General features: G+C 33.8%; 2 protein-coding genes and 1 long non-coding RNA gene across 3 annotated transcripts in view; 1 reads left to right on the top strand and 2 right to left on the bottom strand.

Moving 5' to 3' along the window:
• Positions 1-12,359, bottom strand: part of LOC127840837 (contactin-like) — a 51,746-nt gene extending 39,387 nt beyond the window's left edge. Inside the window, exons 1-3 of the mRNA XM_052369264.1 lie at positions 12,115-12,359; positions 1,808-1,902; positions 637-722 (exon numbers count right to left, since the gene is read on the bottom strand). Coding sequence (XP_052225224.1) covers positions 637-722; positions 1,808-1,902; positions 12,115-12,202 — 269 coding nt within the window. The 5' untranslated portion in view covers positions 12,203-12,359. The remainder of the gene's footprint in view (positions 1-636; positions 723-1,807; positions 1,903-12,114) is intronic.
• The window catches only part of LOC127840835 (DNA-directed RNA polymerase II subunit RPB2), a 144,966-nt gene that overhangs the window by 43,715 nt on the left and 76,630 nt on the right, over positions 1-24,621 (bottom strand). The gene's annotated exons all lie outside the window — the stretch shown is intronic.
• LOC127840864 (uncharacterized) overlaps positions 1-24,621 on the top strand; it is an 82,758-nt gene that overhangs the window by 43,385 nt on the left and 14,752 nt on the right. The window lies entirely within an intron of this gene.

Genomic DNA, 24,621 nt, shown 5'->3' with positions numbered 1-24,621 from the left:
TTGCAAAAGCTATGGCAAATGTTAAAGTTTGCACAAACAAACAAACAAACAAAGCAACAAACCAACAGACAGGGCAAAAACAATATGCCCCCCCCCCCCCCACTATAGTGGTGGGGGACATAAAAATCAACATCCAAAACAGCCCAAATAAAACTTTATCATAACGACGTTATTGGGATGAACATATTATTAAATACATATTTTCGCCTATTAACAATCGCTATATACTAGGATCTGAAAAACATTGAAATGTATTGTCATATCGATCAGTTCAAATGTAATAATTCGGATAAAAAAATTATTCGGTCCGGATTGCCACCATCCGGATACTTTGCCGGATTTTGGTCCGGAATGCTGATAACATCCCTATTAAGTATCCGGATACCTAGCCGATATTCAGTCCGGAATACACGTTAACATCTATATTAACTATCAGGATACGTATCCGGTGTAAGGTCCGGTACGCTTGTTAACATCCGTATATTACATGTTATATACGGATACCTTACCGGTCTGGAGTGCCCATTAACATCAACAGCCAACATCATACAGTGAATATATCAGGCGAAGTTACTCTTATAGCCCTACACAAACCATCGCAAATAACGATAAGCTGAATCTAGGTCTTCCACTTACAAGACGACGTCGTTGTCTTTGAGCCAGGAGGCGACCATCTCATGCTCTGCAAGGTTGTTCACGGTCAACAGCCGCGACCCGTGGGTCTGGAAATTGCAAGGTGCTATCGTTCAGATTTCTTGCAAAACGGGAGTTGGAAACAGGTATAACAATAAAATAACTATAACACAAAGACATTTGAATGATTGAATGTGGCTGAGCAGGAAAGTGAGTTGAATAATTCGAGCGTTATGATAAGCGGAGACCGATGACTGGTTAAGTGTTATGTTATCGTGGGAGCAGTAGTCTAATGGTAGGACGCTGGGTTAGGGATCGAGAGGTCCCGGGTTCGAATCTTGCCCTGACCGCTGGAATTTTCTTGAGCAAGAAATTTATCCCACATCTGCTCCTCTGCACCCAGGTGTATAAATGGGTACCTGTGATGGAAATAAGCCAATTTGCCGTGGCTGCTTACTCTGCACCAATATGTTAACGGACGACTTATGATCCAGTGATCAGGGAATAAATGTAAAGCGCCTTTGAACGTACATCTCGAGTATGAAAAGGGCGCTATAAAAATGTGGTATAAAAAAAGATAAGCGGAGACCAATTAATGATTTAGTGTAATGATAAGCGAAGACCGATGACTGGTTTAGTGTTATGATCGGAAGCGGAACAGGCTGAATAATACAGTGTAGCTGGAAGCGGAAAAGGCTGAATGATACAGTGTGATTGGAAACGGAAAAGGCTGAATGATACAGTGTAGCTGGAAGCGGAAAAGGCTGAATGATACAGTGTAGCTGGAAGCGGAAAAGGCTGAATGATACAGTGTGATTGGAAGCGGAAAAGGCTGAATGATACAGTGGGATTCGAAGCGGAACAGGCTGAATTATACAGTGGGATTGGAAGCAGAAAAGGCTGAATGATACAGTGCGATTGGACGCAGAAAAGGCTGAATGATACAATGTAGCCGGAAGCGAAAAAGGCTGAAGGATACAGTGTGATTGGAAGCGGATGACGCTTAATGATTCAGTGTGATTGGATGTTTTGACCACTTAATGATACGCTGTGATTGGACGCGGTGAATGATAAAATTTAAATAATTTATTGTGCTGGCGATGCGAATGTGGTCAATTATATATTGCTATTCTTTTGCTGATGCGCTCTCATTCACATGTGGTCACGTGCTCACCCAGCAATACGAGTCCGCCTCCTCCAATATGAGACGCCTGTCCGATATGAAACCATAGCAATGCTTGTTCCACAGGGTCCAGCCGTCAATGCAACCTGAAAGAAAATCAGGAACCGTAATACTATTCTGAAGAATTAAAACCAATATTTTAAGGAAACAAACCACCATAATCAGATGCATAAGTTTTGCTATTTTGTTTTCAAATGAAATGCCGAGTTGACATTCAAGAGTCGAAAACCTAAAAAATGTCTGATTAAACGTGTCTTGTTCTTAGTAAAATGGTCATAATGCATGTGCGTAAAGTTTCGTCCCAGATAAGCCTGTGCAGGCCGCAAAAAGGGACTTCCTGTAAATGAAAAATACAATTAAAGCGGAAAGTGTCAGTCCACGCAGGCTAATCTGGGATGACACTTTACGCACATGCATTTTGCCCAATTTTCTCAGAACCATTAACAAATAATCATTAATAGTTTCACGATTATAACTTGTCAGAGTCTAGAAATTACTTGCTATACAATTGTGTTCTAAACCAAGATATTATACTTAAAATAAATTATCAATTGACAAATATCAGATACTTCGTGCGTGTGGTTGTGATATTATTATTTATTTCCGCAGTCATCAGTCGTTAAGTGTAGGAAAACAAGTGGAGGTAGTAATAATTCATCGGGGACCAAGTAATATTCGCTTAATATGGGAAATGTGTTAAAACTTATATGTATAATAAACTTATAAAAGCAATGCGGTATGTGGAATGAGGAGGTTTTATAGGGTTGAAATCAGGTTAAAGAACTGATCACGTCCGCAAACGTGGTTGTGCAGCAAGCGATCTGCACGTTCTTCACATTAGAAGAGTGTGAATAGGAGTAAGATAATTCACATTATCATGTTATATAATAGGAGAGCTTTAATAGAGTTAGATAATTCATATTATCATGTCATATAATAGGAGAGCTTTAATAGAGTAACATAATTCATATTATCATGTTATATAATAGGAGAGCTTTAATAGAGTTAGATAATTCATATTATCATGTCATATAATAGGAGAGCTTTAATAAAGTCAGATAATTCACATTATCATGTCATATAATAGGAGAGCTTTAATAGAGTTAGATAATTCACATTATCATGTCATATTATAGGAGAGCTTTAATAGAGTTAGATAATTCATATTATCATGTCATATAATAGGAGAGCTTTAATAGAGTAAGATAATTCACATTATCATGTTATATAATAGGAGAGCTTTAATAGAGTTAGATAATTCATATTATCATGTCATATAATAGGAGAGCTTTAATAGAGTTAGATAATTCACATTATCATGTTATATAATAGGAGAGCTTTAATAGAGTTAGATAATTCATATTATCATGTCATATAATAGGAGAGCTTTAATAGAGTAAGATAATTCACATTATCATGTTATATAATAGGAGAGCTTTAATAGAGTTAGATAATTCATATTATCATGTCATATAATAGGAGAGCTTTAATAGAGTAACATAATTCATATTATCATGTTATATAATAGGAGAGCTTTAATAGAGTTAGATAATTCATATTATCATGTCATATAATAGGAGAGCTTTAATAAAGTCAGATAATTCACATTATCATGTCATATAATAGGAGAGCTTTAATAGAGTTAGATAATTCACATTATCATGTCATATTATAGGAGAGCTTTAATAGAGTTAGATAATTCATATTATCATGTCATATAATAGGAGAGCTTTAATAGAGTTAGATAATTCACATTATCATGTCATATTATAGGAGAGCTTTAATAGAGTTAGATAATTCATATTATCATGTCATATAATAGGAGAGCTTTAATAGAGTAACATAATTCATATTATCATGTTATATAATAGGAGAGCTTTAATAGAGTTAGATAATTCATATTATCATGTCATATAATAGGAGAGCTTTAATAGAGTAACATAATTCATATTATCATGTTGTTTAATAGGAGAGCTTTAATAGAGTAAGATAATTCACATTATCATGTTATATAATAGGAGAGCTTTAATAGAGTTAGATAATTCATATTATCATGTCATATAATAGGAGAGCTTTAATAGAGTAACATAATTCATATTATCATGTTGTTTAATAGGAGAGCTTTAATAGAGTTTGATAATTCATATTATCATGTCATATTATAGGAGAGCTTTAATAGAGTTAGATAATTCACATTATCATGTCATATAATAGGAGAGCTTTAATAAAGTCAGATAATTCATATTATTGTGTCATATAATAGGAGAGCTTTAATAGAGTAAGATAATTCACGTTATCAAGTTATATAATAGGAGAGCTTTAATAGAGTTAGATAATTCATATTATACTGTCATATAATAGGAGAGCTTTAATAGAGTAAGATAATTCATATTATCATGTCATATAATAGGAGAGCTTTAATAGAGTAAGATAATTCATATTATCATGTCATATAATAGGAGAGCTTTAATAGAGTAAGATAATTCACATTATCATGTCACATAATAGGAGAGCTTTAATGGAGTGAGATAATTCATATTATCATGTTGTTGAATAGGAGAGCTTTAATAGAGTAAGATAATTCACATTATCATGTCATATAATAAGAGATCTTTAATAGAGTAAGATAATTTACGTTATCATGTTATATAATAGGAGAGCTTTAATAGAGTAAGATAATTCACATTATCATGTCATATTATAGGAGAGCTTTAATAGAGTTAGATAATTCATATTATCATGTCATATAATAGGAGAGCTTTAATAGAGTAAGATAATTCACATTATCATGTCATATTATAGGAGAGCTTTAATAGAGTTAGATAATTCATATTATCATGTCATATAATAGGAGAGCTTTAATGGAGTAAGATAATTCATATTATCATGTTGTTTAATAGGAAAATGTGAACAGAAGAAAGATAATTCACATTTTCATATTATGTAATAGGAGAGTGTGAATAGAAGTTAAATAATTCACATTATCATGTTATATAAAAGGAAAGTGTGAACAGAAGTAAGATAATTCACATTATCATGTTATATAATAGGAAAGCGTGAACAGAAGTACTATAATTCACATTATTATGTTATATAATAGGAAAGTGTGAACAGAAGTAACATAATTCACATTATCATGTTATATAATAGGAAAGCGTGAACAGAACTAAGATAATTCACATTATCATGTTATATTATAGGAAAGTGTGAACAGAAGTAAGGTAATTCACATTATCATGTCATATAACAGATGATTTTGAATAGTAGTAAGATAATGCACATTATCTTGTCATAAAATAGCATAGTGTGGATAAAAGAAAGAAAATACACAAGATTATGTCATTTAATATGACAGTTTAATAGAATAAATATAATTCAATAAATCCTATCATATAATCAGGCAGTACTGATAATTAAGTCAGATAAGTAACTCAATCCTGTCTTTTAATAGGAGAGTGTTTTAGAGGTAAGAGCATTTACATAATAATCAACTATAATAGGCGAGTGTTAACAGAATTAAGATATGTACCTCACATAATCATGTCATATAATAGGAGAGTTTGATTAGAGGTCAGATCATTTACATAATAATAGCATATAATAGGCGAGTGTTAACAGAAGTAAGATATGTATCTCACATAATTCTCCGCCTCTCGTGTGATACGTCATCACACAAGCCACTCGAGTGATACAAACTCTTGGAACAATTGACTAGCGTAATATTCCGTATGTATACGGATTAGTTTATGAATGAAACACAGTGAGATGAAACCTTAGTTGTCATGTCATGCAGGGCCAGATTTATATCCTATAATTAGAGCAGTGATCAATTTTTACGTTCAGTAAATAATCCTAAAAATATTAATACAAAAATATAAATAACATCATACAAAGGAATACGAATAATGCACCCGTTATTAATGAAAATAATACTTAAATAAAATTACTTAAAACACTAATAAATTTATCAAATAGAATTCACAATTAAGTGTCAAATCACTTAACGCAGTAATAATACACAGTCTGGTCTTCAATCCATCGACGAAAAGCGTGATCCTCGGACAAGTGCACTATAGCGTAGTGGTACCGGTACCAACATCTTTATTTCAAACAAATACTTGGTCTTGCACTTCACACGGTCATACATTTCAGCCGGTCAAGCCTAAGATAAGACACCATAACCACCAATATCATTATTTCAAACAAATACTTGGTCTTGCACTTCTCACAGGCCATACATATAAGCTAGTCAAACCAAATATAAGACACAACTACAACAAATTTCATGATTTTAGACAATAACTTGGTCTTGCACTTCTCATGGGCAAAACATAACAGCTGTTCAATCCAATAATATAAGACACAACCACCACTAACATCATTATTTCTAACAAATACTTGATCTTGCACTTCTCATGGGCAATACATATCAGCTGGTCAAGCCAAACATAACACACCAACACCACTAACATCATAATTTCAAACAAATACTTGGTCTTGAACTTCTCATGGGCCATACCTATCAGCTGGTCAAGCCAAATATAAGAAACAACCACAACTAATTTCATGATTTTAGACAATTACCTGGTCTTGCGCTTCTCATGGGCAATACGTTTCAGCTGGTCAAGCCTCACATAAGACACAACCTCAATCAACATCATGATTTTATTAATTACTTGGTCTAGCACTTCTCATGGGTAATACATATCTGCTGTTCAAGCCAAATATAAGACACGGCTACCACCAACATCATTATCAGACAATTACTTGGTGTGGCACATTTCTAATGATAGTAAGTACCAGTTGGTCGAGCACAATTAAATACAAAACCACCATCATCCTTAATTCAGGCAATGACTTGGTCTTGCACTTCTGATCTGCAATAAGTATCAGCAGGTCAAGCCAAATATAAGTCACAACCACAACCAACATAACTTTATTTCAGACAATTACTTGGTCTTGAGCATCTCGGGGGGCAATTTGTATCAGCTAGTCAAGCAAAATATAAGACAGAACCACCAACATCAATATGTCAGACAAATCATTGGTCTTGCATTTCTCACTGGCAATTCCTACCAGCTGGTCAAGCCAAAGATAAGACACATTACCAATGTCAATATCATTTTTTTAGCCAATTACTTGGTATTGCACTTCTCACTGGCAAAAAGTATAAGATGGTTATGGCAAATTTATAAGACACAACCACCACTAATTTTATTTTTTTAGACAAATGATTGTTCTTGCAATTCTCACGTGCAATAAGTATTAGCATTTTAAGCCAAATATAAGACACAACCACCACCAATATCATTATTTCAGACAATTACTCGGTTTTGCACTTCTCGAGGGCAATTATTATCAGCTGGTTATGCCAGTCTGTAAGTTGGTTTTGCAAATCTAAAAAGCAAATATTTTTGCAAGCCATGAAAAATATAATACATCGCTACCAAGTTACCAACATCATTATTTCAGTCAATATTAAAGTGAGTCTTACATGAATCAAATGTTATTATATATTATAATAAATGTATTACTTGCTATAGACAATACGTACAGGACATCACAACATTTATAATTTGAAACAATATTTTGGGAATATAAAAAATGGGAAAAAGCTAGAAAAAGCCATTAGAAATATAAAATATTTCCAACACCAGCGAAATTATTTTGGTTAATAACTCTTAATATCTTAAGTAATTTTGGCAGGATTTTAAAAAAAATTAATTTACCAAGATAACAAATCATTATAATTCAATCTAAACACTTACAGATACTTAATACCTTAAGAATTAACCATATTTCCACATATAAGCGTTCACAAAATGTGTGATATCTAAACGTTTTAAGCATACTTGTGGTAACACTTTAGTATAAACATATTCATAAAAATTTGGGTCCAGTTGTAAGCTCATTGATTTTAAACAGTGACCGTTTTAACCTGTGAGGCCGTTTTACCTCGGGACCGTTTTCATTTTTACCAGTAATAATTTTCACCATTAATGTCCGGAAATAACAACAATCCGAACAGTAGTTTTGTGCATTCTTGATGTAAAGTCATTTTGTACTTTTAATATAAACAAAACTACTAAAAATTCAAATTAAATAAGTGCTACTTGTATCGGACATCGGTCTTACTGTTTTCACGGTCAGCGGGTTTGTAATTCTCACGGGGGTAACTTGAGAAATGCAAGACTTCCGGTTTATCTTAAGAAATTCACGGTCTTGCAATTCTCACGCTACACCGGTAATCAGGAATGATGTGTATTGAGCTCAATTTCAAATCATGCTATTTGTTTTCACAATCTTATCACAACACGGGGTTTAATGTATATGGTCGGTCCATGGAAATTCAAAAATGGTCATACAGAAGGCTTATCATTTATTAATTGAACCGCTCTTTACTTGCAACCAAGCAACCGTGAGCACATACTGGCAATATCGGAATTGCATCGCCATAAGAGATAGTCAAGACAAAATGTATGTCTTGTTACACGAAAGCGATGTACATTGTACTTTAAACGTAACGTTGACATAAATACTGCATCAGCATCTAGAAGCCTGAATTAGTATGCGAGCCTCGCTCTGTGAATACATGTGAGTAAAGTGTCGTACCTGATTAGCCTGTGCGGACTTGCACTTTCTGACTTTTTGATATTTTTCGTGTAAAGAAAATCTTTTCTTAGCAAAAATTAAGTTAAAGCGGTAAGTGTCGTACCTGATCAGCATGCGCGCACTGAACAGACTAATCTGGAACGACACTTTACGTACATGCATTAACCCCCCTTATCACAGGGCACGGCTCAAAATATTTTCGCTTGTGATGGTTTGATCCCAGTATCGTACGGTGAGCTATTGTCGATTGAGACCTATTTCCGGTGATCTTTTTACGTTTAAAACTAGGCTCTCGTTATGACGTCAGACGCATGCGATCTGAATATTGTGTTGTATTACCGATACTACTATTACTATTGAAAATAAAAACCAATACAACAAAAAGTGGTAAACGCAGGTATTATTGCATTTAAAAACCTTCCTTCAACTAAATAATCAAAATTTATCTATATCCCATACATTTTAACTTTAAACTTTATATTGGCTATCTGCATTTAATTTTCACATAAATTGCTAAGTAAAGCAGACGACTGCACTAGTGTAATCACACAAAACGTTTATTGTTTATTGCAGCTGGGAATTCTGTCTGCGGAGTGATGTCACCGGAAATGGGTCAATAAGGCTCGATTGTCAATTGTCGGCTCGGGTATACTTACATGTACCCCGGGTACTCTAAAGTATACTTACATGTACCCCGGGTACATATTAAATATACTAAAACGTACCCGGTAATTTTAAAGCTAAATCGGTCGTTGTCGGCTATTTTTTAAATTTAATTATGTTCACATTTATGTTCTGTTAAATGGCCACTATATTATCGAAACTCGTACTCAAAAAGCATGTTGATGCAGGTTTTTTTTAAAAGAGAAGTTTCTTTACGATAAGCAATATCGTTTTACGGTAATCGGTAGCGCATTTTACGACATCGGATTTTGGGCGGGAATACAACTCGGGTACAGACTAATATCGACCGGATACGTGTAAGTATATTAACCGTACCCGGGTACATGTAAGTATACTTAAGAGTACCCGGGGTACATGTAAGTGGTACCCGAGCTGACAATGACCAATCGAGCATCAATAAGACAAATAGTGAACGTTATTGCAGTGTGTATGGAACGATCGGCTTTGCCTGCTTAAACATAATGTATAGTATAGTTACAATAATTAATCCTTATACGCCCTAATACAGTTTATTCACAAGTCACAATATGAAACATATTTTTGCTTATATCGTAGTGGAATATTTCACCAAATTGTATTAGCGGGCCCTTTTAATATATTAGTTAACAACTTAACACTACTATGGCAAGTACTATTTATTTAATTTTTTAAAGAAATTACATTATCCGTAAGAATTACTCATTACAATATGCACAAACTTATGTTTCAGATAATATTGCCTCTTACTGATGCGTAGATAAGTTTCATCATTTCACGAACTGTGCTACTGTAATATCTTATATCGCTCTGTGAAAAGAGGGTTTAATGCATGTGCGTAAAGTGTCGTCCCACATTAGCCCGTGAAGTCAACCAGGTTCGACACTTTCCGCCAAAAGCTGATTTTTGCTAAGAAAAGACTTTCTTTAAACAAAAAAATATCATAAAAGCGGAAAGTATCGTCCCCGATTAGCCTGTGCGCACTGAGCATGCTAATCTCGACGACACGCGCATGGCATTTAACCCCCTTTTCACAGAGCACGGCTCATATATAATACATGTAATGAGGTTATAACCCATGTTTTTAATGAGATTATATACATGAACAAAAGGTCACAGGATATTCTAACTAGCATAAATGCTGAAGTTAGGCATAAGCTTCTTCAGTAAAAGAATTGTATGTTATCCTATCTTACCTAGAGCTATTTGGGTATCCGGTCAATGGTCCCTACGGACGATTGTTCCTACGCTAATTTTTACACGTGTTTTTTGATAACCGATCAATGGTTCCCACGTTATTTTGACAGCCCAGACAATCGTTTACACTTTATATTGAAAGCCCGGACATTATTGGCTCCTACATTGTATTGACGCCCTGGGCATTGGTTCCGATAATCAAATGCCAAACTGAACAACATAGTACTCGGCGATCAAAGGTTATCATCGCAAAAAACTCCGACAATTCAAAATATTATTAAGACCTTTTTTAGGCTTAATACTTTTTCAAAAGCACATGTTTGTATTTTAATTTTAATATTAACAACATATTATTCAACCTTTTGTTCAAATTAGCATAGGAACAATTGTACATATGAACGAATGTCAGGGATTGTAGCTTCTGGTAGGAAGTTATTAATAAAGGGCACAGAGGGGGGGGGGGGGAATTGTTATATTCTGTAGTGGTATAGCTCAAATAAATATGGAAATGTACTTTAAGAGAATTGACAGTACATGTAAACATATTTAATAGTAATTGTAAAGTATGTTATTAAGGCTGAAACATATGTACATCTTATTAACTCGTTATAGTTTGTGATACTACGACGATTACTTACATAAAGTATAAAATAAATCCCTCATTGTATGAGCATCGATGGCCGAGTGGCCTAAGCGATAGACTTTTTCTTCAGGGGTCAGTGGTTCGAGTCCAGTTTAGGGTTACTTTTTTTCTTTCTTTTATTTAATTCTCGTTTTCTTACCGGTGCTTTTTAAATCCAATTTTTACATTTATCAATAAAAAACATTTAATGACAAATTTCAATACATGCCAAAATGTGTTAATGCCCCTTTAAATGCCCACATCATTACAGATACATGATTGAGAGCCAGCCATATGTGTCTTGTTCTGTGAAAATTGGGTAAAATGCATGTGCGTAAAGTGCCGTATCAGATTAGCCTGTGCAGTTCGCACAGGCTAATCAGGGACGACACTTTCCGCTTCAAAGTTATTTTTAAAGGAAGTCCCTTTTTACCGAAAATGTAGTAAAAGCGGAAAGTGTCATCCCTGATTAGTTTGTGGGGACTGCACAGGCTAATCTGGGACGACACTTTTCGCACATGCATTATGCCCAGTTTTATCAGAACAAGACACATATACGTCTAAAAGGTTTACAGTTGGACCACAATAAAAGTATAATGAGCTTCAACACTAGATAATATACATGTTAGCACATATAACATTCTTCTTTTTTCTAAAACAAGATAACAACTTTGGCTCCGAGATATATCAAGAGAATTATATAGATTATCATAATTCAAGGTATGGACGTCTTCACAGAAGTATGTGTTAGCTAAGAGCGTTAATTGGTTGTATAATTATGTTGCGGTTAGTTCTCGTATGTTTCACGACCTGGAACCAGACATGAATATTACACATATCTTGTAGCTCTCTATTACTTAAAAATGTTTGATTGTGTGTTTATCTCATGTAAATATGTATATTATAAAACATTGTTTATGTTTTATAGATAAATGAAAAGTATGAATAAATAAATAAATAAATAAATAAATAAATAAATAAATAAATAAATAAATAAATAAATAAATAAATAAATAAATAAATAAATAAATAAATAAATAAATAAATAGTCGCACAGAGATCGTGTTTGCTTTATTCCTACGTATAATTCAACACGAACAATTGAGTGTACACTAAAAGAACTCCAGTAATCAATTTGCATTGTTGAATTATTTGTGTTTGATTTTTCTAATTCTTAAAAGCATATTGATTATGAAAAAAATCTTACCATTTAATCCAATTTGTGCGTCAATAAAGGCAAATAATCCAGAAACAACAACGCACGTTAATACACAAACGCCCCGTCTGTTTACCATTATGCACGTGAACGTCAAGTATGACGTAACAGGGGTATCGCTTTATAATAATAATAATAATAATAATAATAATAATATATAATAATAATCTCTTTATTTTCTGAAGGTAACTCAGGTTTGACCCAGTTTGAAGGTTTGATATATAGCAGCGATACACTTGGCTATCTTTTAAAGGAGCAGTGTGCGCTAGATCCTTTTAATTGGGCCGTGCTCTGTGAAAAGGGGGTTTAATGCATGTGCGTAAAGTGTCGTCCCAGATTAGCATATGCAGTCCGCACAGGCTAATCAGGGACGACACTTTACGCTTTTATGATAATTTTTGTTTACAGAAAGTCTCTTCTTAGCAAAAATTACGTTTAGGCGGAAAGTGTTGTCCCTGATAAGCCTGTGCGGACTGCACATGCTAATCTGGGACGACAATTTACGCACATGCGACACTTTACGCGCATGCATTAAATCCTCTTTTCACAGAGCACGGCTCAATTGTAAACGCGTTCTCCCCAACAGAATACATAAAGTACATAAAAGGCACGTTTACGCGGTCGCTTTTATGGGATGTTTCAGTGAAGTGTGTTGTCTACGGTAAAGACAAACCAACGACTTGAATGTGGGACTTTAAAACAACAAATCTATCGAAGGAATTTGAAGTCAATATAAGATTCCTGTAAGTGAATATTTCTTTTGCATGCATGACTTATTCTTGCGTATAGATAACATTTGTATTCCAAATTAAATGGCGTGTCTTTGTTGGTGATATATACAGTAGACTCTCTGTAAACCGGACGATCTCGGGACCGGCCTGATCGTCCGGTTTTTAGAGAGTTCCGGTTTACCAAGAGTGTGCATATTGCCGAAATATACATGTTATGCATTGTGTACAGAATCACATAAAAATAAAACAAACCATATACATTTACATGTACCATGTGATAATTGTACGCAGGTACTGATGATGTTAATTGCATTCTTAAAAAATGGGTTTTTAATCGATTAAAAGCAAAAAAAAATCCATACCGACTTGTTTTGATTAGTCCCAAAGTGAGCGTGGTGCTTTATACATGTACGTACGTGGCATTTGTCATATAGGCGAGTGACGACACAAATAAGATTGTTGTAGATACAAGATTTATTATTCAATACATACATGTACTACATTTCATAAAACATACACACAAGCAAAAAACAGCGTCATAATTATTTTTTAAGATATTCATAATCTCAAAACCTACTAATTCTTAATTTTTTATTTTAATTGTTTATCAGGCGATAATAAATAATTAATAAAACGATCGAGTTAATCACTTTTTGGTGTTACCGCACGTCTATTATAGACATTCACAGTTTGTTTTACATTACTAAATCGGACTCCCATAGCGCGGTAACGACTTGACACCTTTATGGTATGTTTAATCCGATTATCGATAATTGCGCGAGCAATATGTGTGACACCGCACTCGCTGTGCTGACAAGGTATTGTTATTTTCATGCTTCGGGCATCTTGAGAATTTAGACCGTCCGGTATACTCAATGTATTTTACGTTGAAAATGACCAAATTTACGGAGATACCCGTCCGGTTTCCGGTTTTCAGAGAGTTCGGTTTATTCAACATTTTTTAACAAATAAATTGAAGGAGAAAATACGGGACTGGCCCGACCGTCCGGAATCGGGAGAGTTCCGGTATTCAGAGAGTCCGGTATTGACAGAGTCTACTGTACATGTGTACCGTATATTTTTTAGTACAGTAATTGACATTCCTATTTACAGTAGTAACTCAAGCATGTATGTCTTAAGTGGTGATAACTTCAGTATAGACTAGTGTTCAGTAATTTGCACTCCTATTTACTGATTACAAAATAACATAATCATAACTACGCATTTAACAAACTATGCTTGTGTCATATGCACGATAAGCGCACCCATTCAATATTTATATCGAATATAACGCATTTTTCTAAAATCATCCCAATGCGGACCCTCAAATTCGTTTCTGAAGGGCTGCTTTCTTTGGGATATAACACATATATCAAAGCATGACGTATTTTAACTACACTTATACGAAGACTCAATGGGCTCCGTAGACGGACCCTACATATCCCCTATGTAGGATACGCTTAAATGGAGTCAATGTGTTATGCTTTACTTTTTTTATTGCACGTGAACAATTGTGGACATTAATAGGTATTAAATATGGATATATCCATCTAAATATAAAACGTGCAGTCTAATCGTGCACGTAATTCTTAATATCTAAGACATAGTCTTATTGCATCTGTAATCAAAGTGATAACACTCGATTGAGTCGATAAGTTATGCTTTACTGTTTTAGTGCACGTGAACAATTGTAGACTTAAAAAGGTTTTAAATATAAAAATGTTCATATATATCTAACGTCTAAAGTATGCAGCCTAACAGTATTACTTAATATTTAAGACATAATCATTTTGCATAATGTAAAAAATGTACTGACATTGGACTGAGTTAATTCGTTATGCTTTCCTTTTTTACTTCTTAGTGCACGTGAACAACTGTGTATTTAATTTAGTGTTAATTATGTATATACTCATACATATCCAACGTTTAAGCTTAATGCTTAACATGTTTGTTTCTAATTTTTGCAGTAGTATTCTTGACCATATTTTCAGAATTCTTGATCAACGATAGTCGTTCTCTCGTTAATGTGCAGTCTTAACGTGTACGTAATTATCAATATTTAAGATACACTCATATTGCATATTGTAAACAAGGTGCTTACATTGATTGAGCCTATTGTGTATGCCTTACTGCTTTTAGTGCGCATGAACCATTGTCTACCTTAATAAGTATTAGTTATGTAAATAATCATATATATTTAAAGTTTAATCTTAATGCTGAGCATGTATGTTTTTTTATTTCTTATAATATGACTTTTGACAGTATTAACATTTCAGAATTAATATATCTAGTGCACGCGAACAACTGTTTACTTAAATTAGTGTTAATTATGTAAATATTCATACATATCCAACGTTTAAGCTTAATGCTTAACATGTTTGTTTCTAATTTTTGCAGTAGTATTCTTGACCATATTTTCAGAATCCTTGATCAACGATAGTCGTTCTCTTGTAAAGGTGCAGTCTTAACGTGTACGTAATTATCAATATTTAAGATACACTCATATTGCATATTGTAAACAAGGTGCTTACATTGATTGAGTCTATTGTTAATGCCTTACTGCTTTTAGTGCGCATGAACCATTGTCTACCTTAATAAGTATTATTTATCCAAATGCTCATATATATCTAACGTTCAAGCTTAATGCATGTATGTTTTCTATTTCTTGTAATACAGTCCATTCTCGTTATCTCGAAGTCGGCGTGAACAAGAAAAAATATCGAGATAACGAGAGTTCGAGATATCCGATAAGACGTTTTCAAAGAAAAGATGTGACGAAAATTTACCTTGTTATTCAACATCTAAATACCTGCTAAGTGGTCTAACTAGAGCCGTCACCGTGTGGCATAATACTCTCTACCTGATATATACGCGTTTTTACAAAGCAAGATTTATTTTGCTATTTAAATGCTTAAAATGACGTTTTAAGTATTACAGAATTGCATGAGCACATGCGGTTATAATTTTTCTAAACTGTCGAGTAAACATCCGGTTATGTTGCTATTTAAAGTTATGATGCAATTGACGTCCAATCAAGACGAGGGTTTTCCATCTGACCATGCTAAATCACGTACCGGAATACTGAACTGTACATGTACATTTTGTAGTTTGAAATGCAGAGTTCAATCGATCATTAGTACAGGATCAAATAAAAATGAAAAGCCATTTATATAAGCAAAAATATAACTCAATGCATTTTGGAATGTTGTTTGTAGAAACAATTAGTCTTTCGGCCTTTCGGCAGGTTGTGTATTAATTGCAGTTAATTGATGTTAAAGTGACGGACCTTACTCAAGTGTTAATGGCTAACGACATTACACACGTGTGATCATTGATGCAATCAACGGATCAATTTCCTACCGCACAGTATCGGGAGCAGCCGGGCGAAGCGGGACGGTGAAGTATCAAAGAAAATATTTCTCACCTTTTGCAGACACTGGGACAGTTATTCGCACTTCGAGATAAACCGCAGAAAATACATGTAAAATCGGGACCCGGGATAAAATTTTATATCGACATATCGAATTATTCGACATAACGAAAATCGAGATATGCGATGTTTATTTATATAGATAAAGAAGGAAAAAAGTTGGGACATTGAGCTTACTTCGCCATATCGAATATATCGAGATATCCGATGTCGAGATAACGAGAGTGGACTGTAGTACTTTTGACAGTATTTTACATTTCGGAATAAATATATCTAGCAAGCTCTCTTTTAACACGTAAACATTCCTGTAAATTTCTCTTAAACAATTGAAAACTTAACATGTCAAATCTAAATCGCACGTTCTTACGTGAGCAACTGTGTACTTAAATAAGTATTAATTATTAAAATTTCAATATATGTCTAAGGGTTAAACTTAATGCTTAACATACATTTGTTAAAGTTTGCATTGCAGTAGTATTTTGACTATATTATCAGAATCCTTATACAACGATAGTCGTTCTCTCTTATGTGTGCAGTCCTAACGTGTACGTAATACTTGATCCTTAAGTTATAATCATATTGTATTTTGTAAACAATGTACTAATATTGATTGAGCCAATTTGCTATGCTTTTTTGCTTTTTAGTGTGCTTGAACAACTGTGTACTTAAATAAGTATTAATAATGTAAAAGTTCATATATATATATATATCTAACGATTAAGCTTAATGCTTAACATGTATTCCGTATTATTTTTTAATTCTTGGTAGTAATACTTTTGACAGTTTTCCAAATTTAGTATATCTAGCAGCCTCTTTTTTTCTTCACGTGAACATTTCCTTAAATTGCGTTCACACTATTACAAGTTTAACGTGCAAACCTAATTCTCACGGTTTAACTTAAATTGTGATCGTCAGAATATATGTGTAACTTATAATAGGTTGTTATCTCTGTCGAATGCATCACTTCGTCTTTGGCCCACGAAAACCGATCACCAAAATAACCAATTGTTTAAAATGTACTAAGCACTTAAAGATTATTGAAGTGACCTTTACTCATAAAATGAATTCATACATTTTGATATTGTTCCCTATGTCTTTTTTTATTTTCTTTTTCTTTTTCTTTGACTATGTACAGGATAAAGGATTCGTTGCAGTCTTCTGGTCTATTATTACTCGAAAATATAACGTACAGTACCTAATTTTTCAAATGTTTAAAGATGGATACCGATAACATCTTACCAAGATACAAAGCGATCGGATTGTTTTTTATATTCCTAAATCTGTTTTTTCTGCTCTCACTTTACAACAATGAAACTGCTCTTATATCGACACTTAATATAATCAAAAGTCAATCCCAACTGTCCCGCTACATTAAACGACTATACACGCGCATGAAAGTTGGAAAACACTTGATTGCCAAATCTTATTTCTTAAAAATAATATTTTAGATATTTCTTATAGTCATGTTAGTCACATGGCTGACATTATTAATGTTGCTTTCTGGAGACATCGAATTAAACCCAGGTCCGTTATCAACTTTTTCTTCTGAATCCTCTGTCACGGCGTCCAATAATTTTACTGATATATTATCACTACAAAACAGCTTTTCTTTTATTCAGTATAATGTACAAAGTATACGGCACAAGATGGACATCCTCACAGCAGAGCTCTCGTGTTTTGATTTATTATCTTTTTCCGAGACTTGGCTTAATAATTCAATCGTAACTGACGAACTTCTTATCCCCTCATACCAAACACCGGAACGTAAAGATCGAACACAGGACAGCCTCGGTGGGGAAATGCTATATGTTAAAGATTTTATATACAACGAACGTAGACTGGATCTTGAACTTACTGCATTAGAAACTATTTGAATTGAACTACACTTTAAGAGTAAAAGGAATGTTCTTTTTTGGGTTATTTTATAGACCACCAAACGCGGATGCAACATACACTAAGTTAATTGATGACTCCATCGGTTTGGCAATCGAAACTGGTATATCCGATATTATAACAACCGGAGACTTTAATCTTAAGGTAGCGCACCTCTAATGGGCACATATCCAAATATAATCTAATTAATTATTTTCTTAATCAGCATCATTTCACTGAACTACATGCAAATTTGTAGGTAGGCTTTCCATGCTTTAAAAAAAAAAATATACCAATTTTTTCAAAACCACCCCCACGCTCGGCTTTTGTCCAATTTATTTTCACCCCTGGGGTATATAAAAGTTCCATAATTCATTCAAATTTCCAAATATGGGCATGCAGTTGGTGTGTACAGATGCTGTAAAGGTGTTTAAAGTTTAAACAAGAAGTAATAAGTATTCTTGTACAGACATTTATTTTTTACAATTTTTTATCTATGGAAGAGCGTCATGAAATGTAAGTGATTTCAGCCAAGTAAAAATTGGGTCGGTTAAAAGCAAAGTGTCATAAAATTCAAAATAGTATCATTTAAGTCATATTTTAAACTTAGTTTTTATAGAAACACTATATACAGCAAAAATACCAAGAAATAGACAGATTTACCGTTTACTTTTTGAAATAAAAATAAAAATGCAACATGCATGGTTCATAATTTCAACAGTAAATCACCCAATTTCGCCATAACGTTGTTTTAATTTTAATAATTGAAGAATGTGCATAAAAATTGCAACATATTTAACAATAAATATAGCGTATATGCCATATTAAATCAAATTACGTTAGAAAATAAATAAAACGCGTCGCAAAAAAAGTATACGTCGTCGGCAGGGTTCGAACCTGCGCAGGAATATCCCAAAAGATGTCTAGTCTATCGCCTTAACCACTAGGCTACGGCACCTAATAGGCTCTTCAATCTTCGAAGAAATCTCTTCAATAATGATGAATTTTAACATGAATAGGGACAGACAGTTGTTATTTCAACAAATTATGAAATAAAGAACTTGCTTGGAAGGAGGATTTATCACTCTGCAAATAAAATGTAATGTTGATATTGTCATATATTTTCGCGACCTAACAAAACTGTCAACGTAGTTGACATTAGTTGATATAATGTGTTGTGAAATAAATATATCCTACTGGTCGTGTACGTAATTCCGGCCTGTACGTAAAAAATCGGCCACCTGTGTTTAATCATTTTCATGATCTAAACACACATGTTTTGATTATTTTTAGAACAATCAACTTGAAAACCAACCCTAATCTCAACAATTTGCATATTAAAGAAGCATATCACTGTAAACGTTTGCATGACAATGTCTCAACCATAACACAAGATATTTCTCTCATGGGAAAAGTAACGTCATTATCCGTTGCAAAAATTATATTCATATAAGAAACAAATATATTTGATAAAATTATTATTATTTCTATCTGATAAACTTTAATTAAGGTATTTTTTATTAATTGTATAAAAACATACATTTAAAACAAAAAAATCAGGACCTCAATATAAACTTTTAATATTTGAATTACCTCCCTTGATTTGAATATTAATAGTTTACATGTTGTAAAATTAAATATAAGCGTTTACTAAAAATCGACACTGAAGTCAACTTTTTAAACATATTGTTTTTACTTTCTTAGCTATGTTAAAAAAAATTGATTAAAACTATTGAAAATAAATATTTTTTATCAATTTGCAGTTCCCCATTAACCGTGCAGGCCTTTGAATATTTATTAAAATAGGTAGGGGGAGTAACTGGTATATAATGTCGCATATTTTATAAGTTTCAAGTCAAAAATTGTGTTTGTGTAAACCTTTATTAACTTTAATACTCTTAAAATTAGAACATTCGTTTAAAGATATTGCTCTGTAATTGTACCTGCAGATTAAACTGAAAAGTGGCCGATTTTTTAGGTACAAATACCCTACAAAAATTGATAGTTTATATGTCATTAATTTCTGTTCATAAAAGTAACATAGCTACACTGATCTAATTCTATTGAAATTTTCATGCTAGGTGAGTTTTGAACCCAGGATCATATATGTGAAGTTTAGTTTAAACCAGTTGCCTAAAACAAAAGATTTTGTTAAAATAGTCCCAAAAGTGGCTGGAATTACGTACACGACCAGTATTATTAACAATAACAATGTTTCATTTTAATCTCCAGACTGGATGACATTGATCATTGTTTAGACTTTAAATTTGTCAATATAGATTTTTGTTTTAATTAATATTATTATTGTGGACAAACATTGGCTCAAAGTTATTTAAAGCAACGAATTTAAGTAGTGACAGTCACAACGTTTTTTTGACCCAGTGAAACCCTTGAATTTATTTCATGTTTTCTTCATTTCATTTTATTTTAAAAGGCCACTGATGCAGAAACTGGAACCTGGAAGATTAACATGCAGTTCAATGATGATACATGATAAAAAAACATCAAAATCCCCCCCCCCCCCCCCCCCCACAAACACACACACACCGGAAAGAAATATGATATCTACATATCTCTAATGCGTGTAGTCGGATGCTAGCCCAAGTTGGTTTGGAAATTGGCAACTAAGTTGTTTTCCTTAGCGCCAATGTAGATAGTAATATATTCATTGTAATTTCATTACACAAAATAAGGAACAGCATACAATTGGTGAAGTCATCCAATGCACTAGTGTTTACAATTAATAAGTATATAGTATAACCAAAGTATATACTTAAGTATATTTATAACCAAATGCCCTATTTTCCAAAATTACGTGTGAAATGTGCCCTTTTGGGGGAAGCTCCCCTCTATTTTGAAAAGCTGGCTGGAGCACTGGCTGTGGAGATATTGAGTCTAACTTCCACTTCTTCTTCACATGTTCTTATTATAGCGTAATACGGACAAAGTTAACGAACGATGTCTTAAGAATTATAAGTCCTGTAGACCTTGATACGCTCCTCTTTGGCAACATCCCTAAACGATGATGATAACTCTACAATCTTCCTTTGTGTCCAACAATACATCACCGAATCTAAGCGTTTCATATAACAATCCGATCCCGACTCGACGTTGCATTCATTTGACATTGACCCACAACCAAAATCCTTCATCCTACCTTGATCACCTCACTTTTTTAAATGTTTATATCCCGTCTTGTTACTACCGGCATATATCATGAAATGTGTAGTCTTTAAACAGTGCCACTTCCATGTGTAAATATTAATTCTAAGGAGAGAAACTATATAAGAACTTGCTTCTTTCGTTTCAATCCTTTTCTGCTTATAATGTGTAACATCTGTATATATTGTACATGCCATAAAAATAAATATGTTTAAACTAAATTAAATTTCCATTTCACGGTAATGTTTTAATGAATTCTAAAGAATATAACGTACTTTATAAAAGTGGCGTTTTATTTGATTATTGATTTTTTTGCATTTCAGATTTAATTATGCAACAAACCATTAAAAAATAAAGCTTTCGACAGTAATTATGTATAAAAATGTGTTTGTAAATAAGCATTAATTGTTAAATAGCATTCAGCATGGGCGCCACGTAAGCGGAAATTCGTGAACAGGATCGACATCTCGACAAAACGCTGTAATTTACGAGCGGTGCTCAAAACAGTAAAAATTCATATTACGGAAAATAAATGCGTTCAAATGGAAACTTTCGATTTTTCTGTAGCCTTGCTTTATGGGGAAATAACGTTAATAAATACGTAACGCGACTATCAAATTTAACCATGAGGCATAAACAAAAGGTGTTAGTTCCAACTAATCTGACCAACTCTACATTTGAGGAACCGACTATACGTTGTTGTTGTTGTTTTTTGCTGTCTGGTACCGGTTTTCGATAATTTATAAGTTGGTGTTGTTGTGTTGTTGTTGTTTGCAGTCTAGTACCGGGTTTCGATATTTTTAAATAAATTTATAATATTCAATAAAATTATAAATAAATCTGAGATAATATTCGCTACTTTTGTAATCGTTGAAAATTGCGTAAACAGAATTTAGTCGGCTTACATACACTTTTTTGAAATGTATAACAAAACAAATATCGTTTCGGCCTATTCAATTAGTCAATATGCTCACTTACATTCGCATGATCGTTAAAACTGAAATTTGCAAAAGCGCCAAGAAGTGTAAGTCATCTATTACGAGACGAAGACTGTTCAATGTAATTTGTATATTGCAGAAATAAGAAGAACAATACACTTTTCAAACTTTGACTTACAAATCGTTAGGCAAGAAATAGTTATATCAGTAGTCTTATATTTATTTAAGCAGCCAGTTTGGTATAAGAGACATTGGTAATATAAGACGTGCTCTGTACAAACGGCGTTTAACCCTTTGCATGCTGGGAAGTTTGTCGTCTGTTAAAATGTCGTCTGCTGAATTTATAAAATTAGCATTTTCTTTGATTTTTTTTTCCAAAAATACTATCAGAATAGCAAACAGTTTGGATTCGGATGAGACGCCACGTTCTGTGGCGTATCATCTGGATCCAAACTGTTTGCAAAGGCCTTAAAAATTTGGTTCCCGCATTGTAAGGGTTAACGCATGTGCGTAAAGTGTCGTCCTAGATTAGCCTGTGCAGGCCGCTAGATTTTACTTTAACTGGATTTTTGCTACTTTTTGTTGTTGTTTTTTAGACTATACAGGCTTATCTTGGACGGCACTTTACGCACATGCATTAAACCCCTTTTTCACAGAGCACGATCCATATGAATTAACCAGATGAAGCTCAATAAAAGACACATAGTATGCGTCCACACATTTAACTGTGGGACAGTGTTAGCAGAAATAGCTATTCCCATAACACGTGTAACCTTGGGACAGTGTTACAAGAAACAGCCAATGTTACGAAGCATGTCTCCGCGGGACACGCGTTATCCGAACCAGTTTCAACGACACGTGTCTTCTATGGACAACATTATCAGAAACAGCTATTCAAATGACACCTGTCTACATGTAGCAATATTATCATAAACAGCCAGCCCTGTGACAACTTGTGTCTGCGTAGTAAATAATTAGCAGCAAAAAATCCATGTATGTGATGACATTATGAGAAACAGCATATCCTGTAACGAAATTATCAGAAGTAGCTATTGCTATGACGAAATTATCAGAAACAACCATTGCTGTGACGTTATTGGCATCTACTATTATGACACAGTTCTAAGAAATATCGATTTATATGACGAAATTATCAGGGAAACAGCCATTGGTATGATGCTATTGTCAGAAACATCGATTAATATGCCGAAATTCAAAGAATCATCGATTGCTATGACGAAATCAACCGCAACAGCCCTTGGTATGATGCTATTGTCAGAAACAACTATTGCTATGACGAAATTCTAACAAAGATCAATTGCTATGGAAAAATTATTAGGATCAGCCATTGGTATGATGCTATTGTCAGAAACAGCTGTTGCTATATCGCCGCTATCAGGAACAGCTTTTCCCATGACGCTTTTGCCAAAAACAGAACTTCCCATCACACTATCGTCAGAAAACATTAAATATATAGACAGGAAAACCCGTCTTGTTCATTCATTTTAGTTGTTCGCGCTAGCGGGCAACTAAAGTAGAGGAAGTTTTGCAAGTCAGTCTGCTCTTAACTACGCTAGGAACGATAACCACCGGCCCGCATCTGCTTGTTTATACTTCACCACTGGTACACTGCAAACACCGTGTATGTAATCAACAGTGTTTAACAGTTTGTGTAACGTCAATGGCCAGTCTAGTGTTTAACAGCTTGTACGACGACATTGGCCAGTTTATCATTGAAATCTGTACATATTGGCTGCTTTCAGGGAAAACGGGACTTAATGCATTTCAAATAAGATGAGCCTGTGCACACTGATTAGCCTGTGCAATGCGCACACGCTTATCAAGGACGACACTTTCTGATTTTATGGTGTTTTTCGTTTAAAGAGAGTCACTGGTACTTGGATGACAATTAATGTATATGCATTAAGCCATGTTTTCCCAAAATGAAGCTAAATTAATGATTTGATGAAAAGATAAAAGTGAGAATAACTTTAAAGTAACATCGCTGACAAAGCGAATAAACAAAATCACTTTTAAATCAAATAAACAACAAATGAGTTCTAAAGATTTACCTTGTGGTAATTATCTAAAAGGATATTACAAATAGATCCTCAACCCTATTATGGCCGAATAAGGGCTAAATTACTTTCCGACTTGAAATCAAAAGGCATATTGGTTGATCGTATAGCGTTAATGTGCTACACGAAGACGGATTTCAACACCAGGGCCTCTGTGAGCCACTAACGGAACAAAAGCTTGTGCGTATAGCATGATCATTTAAACAGAGCCACATTCCACCAACATGGAATGGCCAACATTTTGACAATATGGACATTGCAGCAGGCATTCAATTGAGCCAGCCTGC

The sequence above is a fragment of the Dreissena polymorpha genome, chromosome 8, assembly GCF_020536995.1.
Source record: "Dreissena polymorpha isolate Duluth1 chromosome 8, UMN_Dpol_1.0, whole genome shotgun sequence".
NCBI lineage: Eukaryota > Metazoa > Mollusca > Bivalvia > Myida > Dreissenidae > Dreissena > Dreissena polymorpha.
Note: the sequence above shows the minus strand (reverse complement) of the source record. Positions and strands in the feature narration are given on the sequence as shown.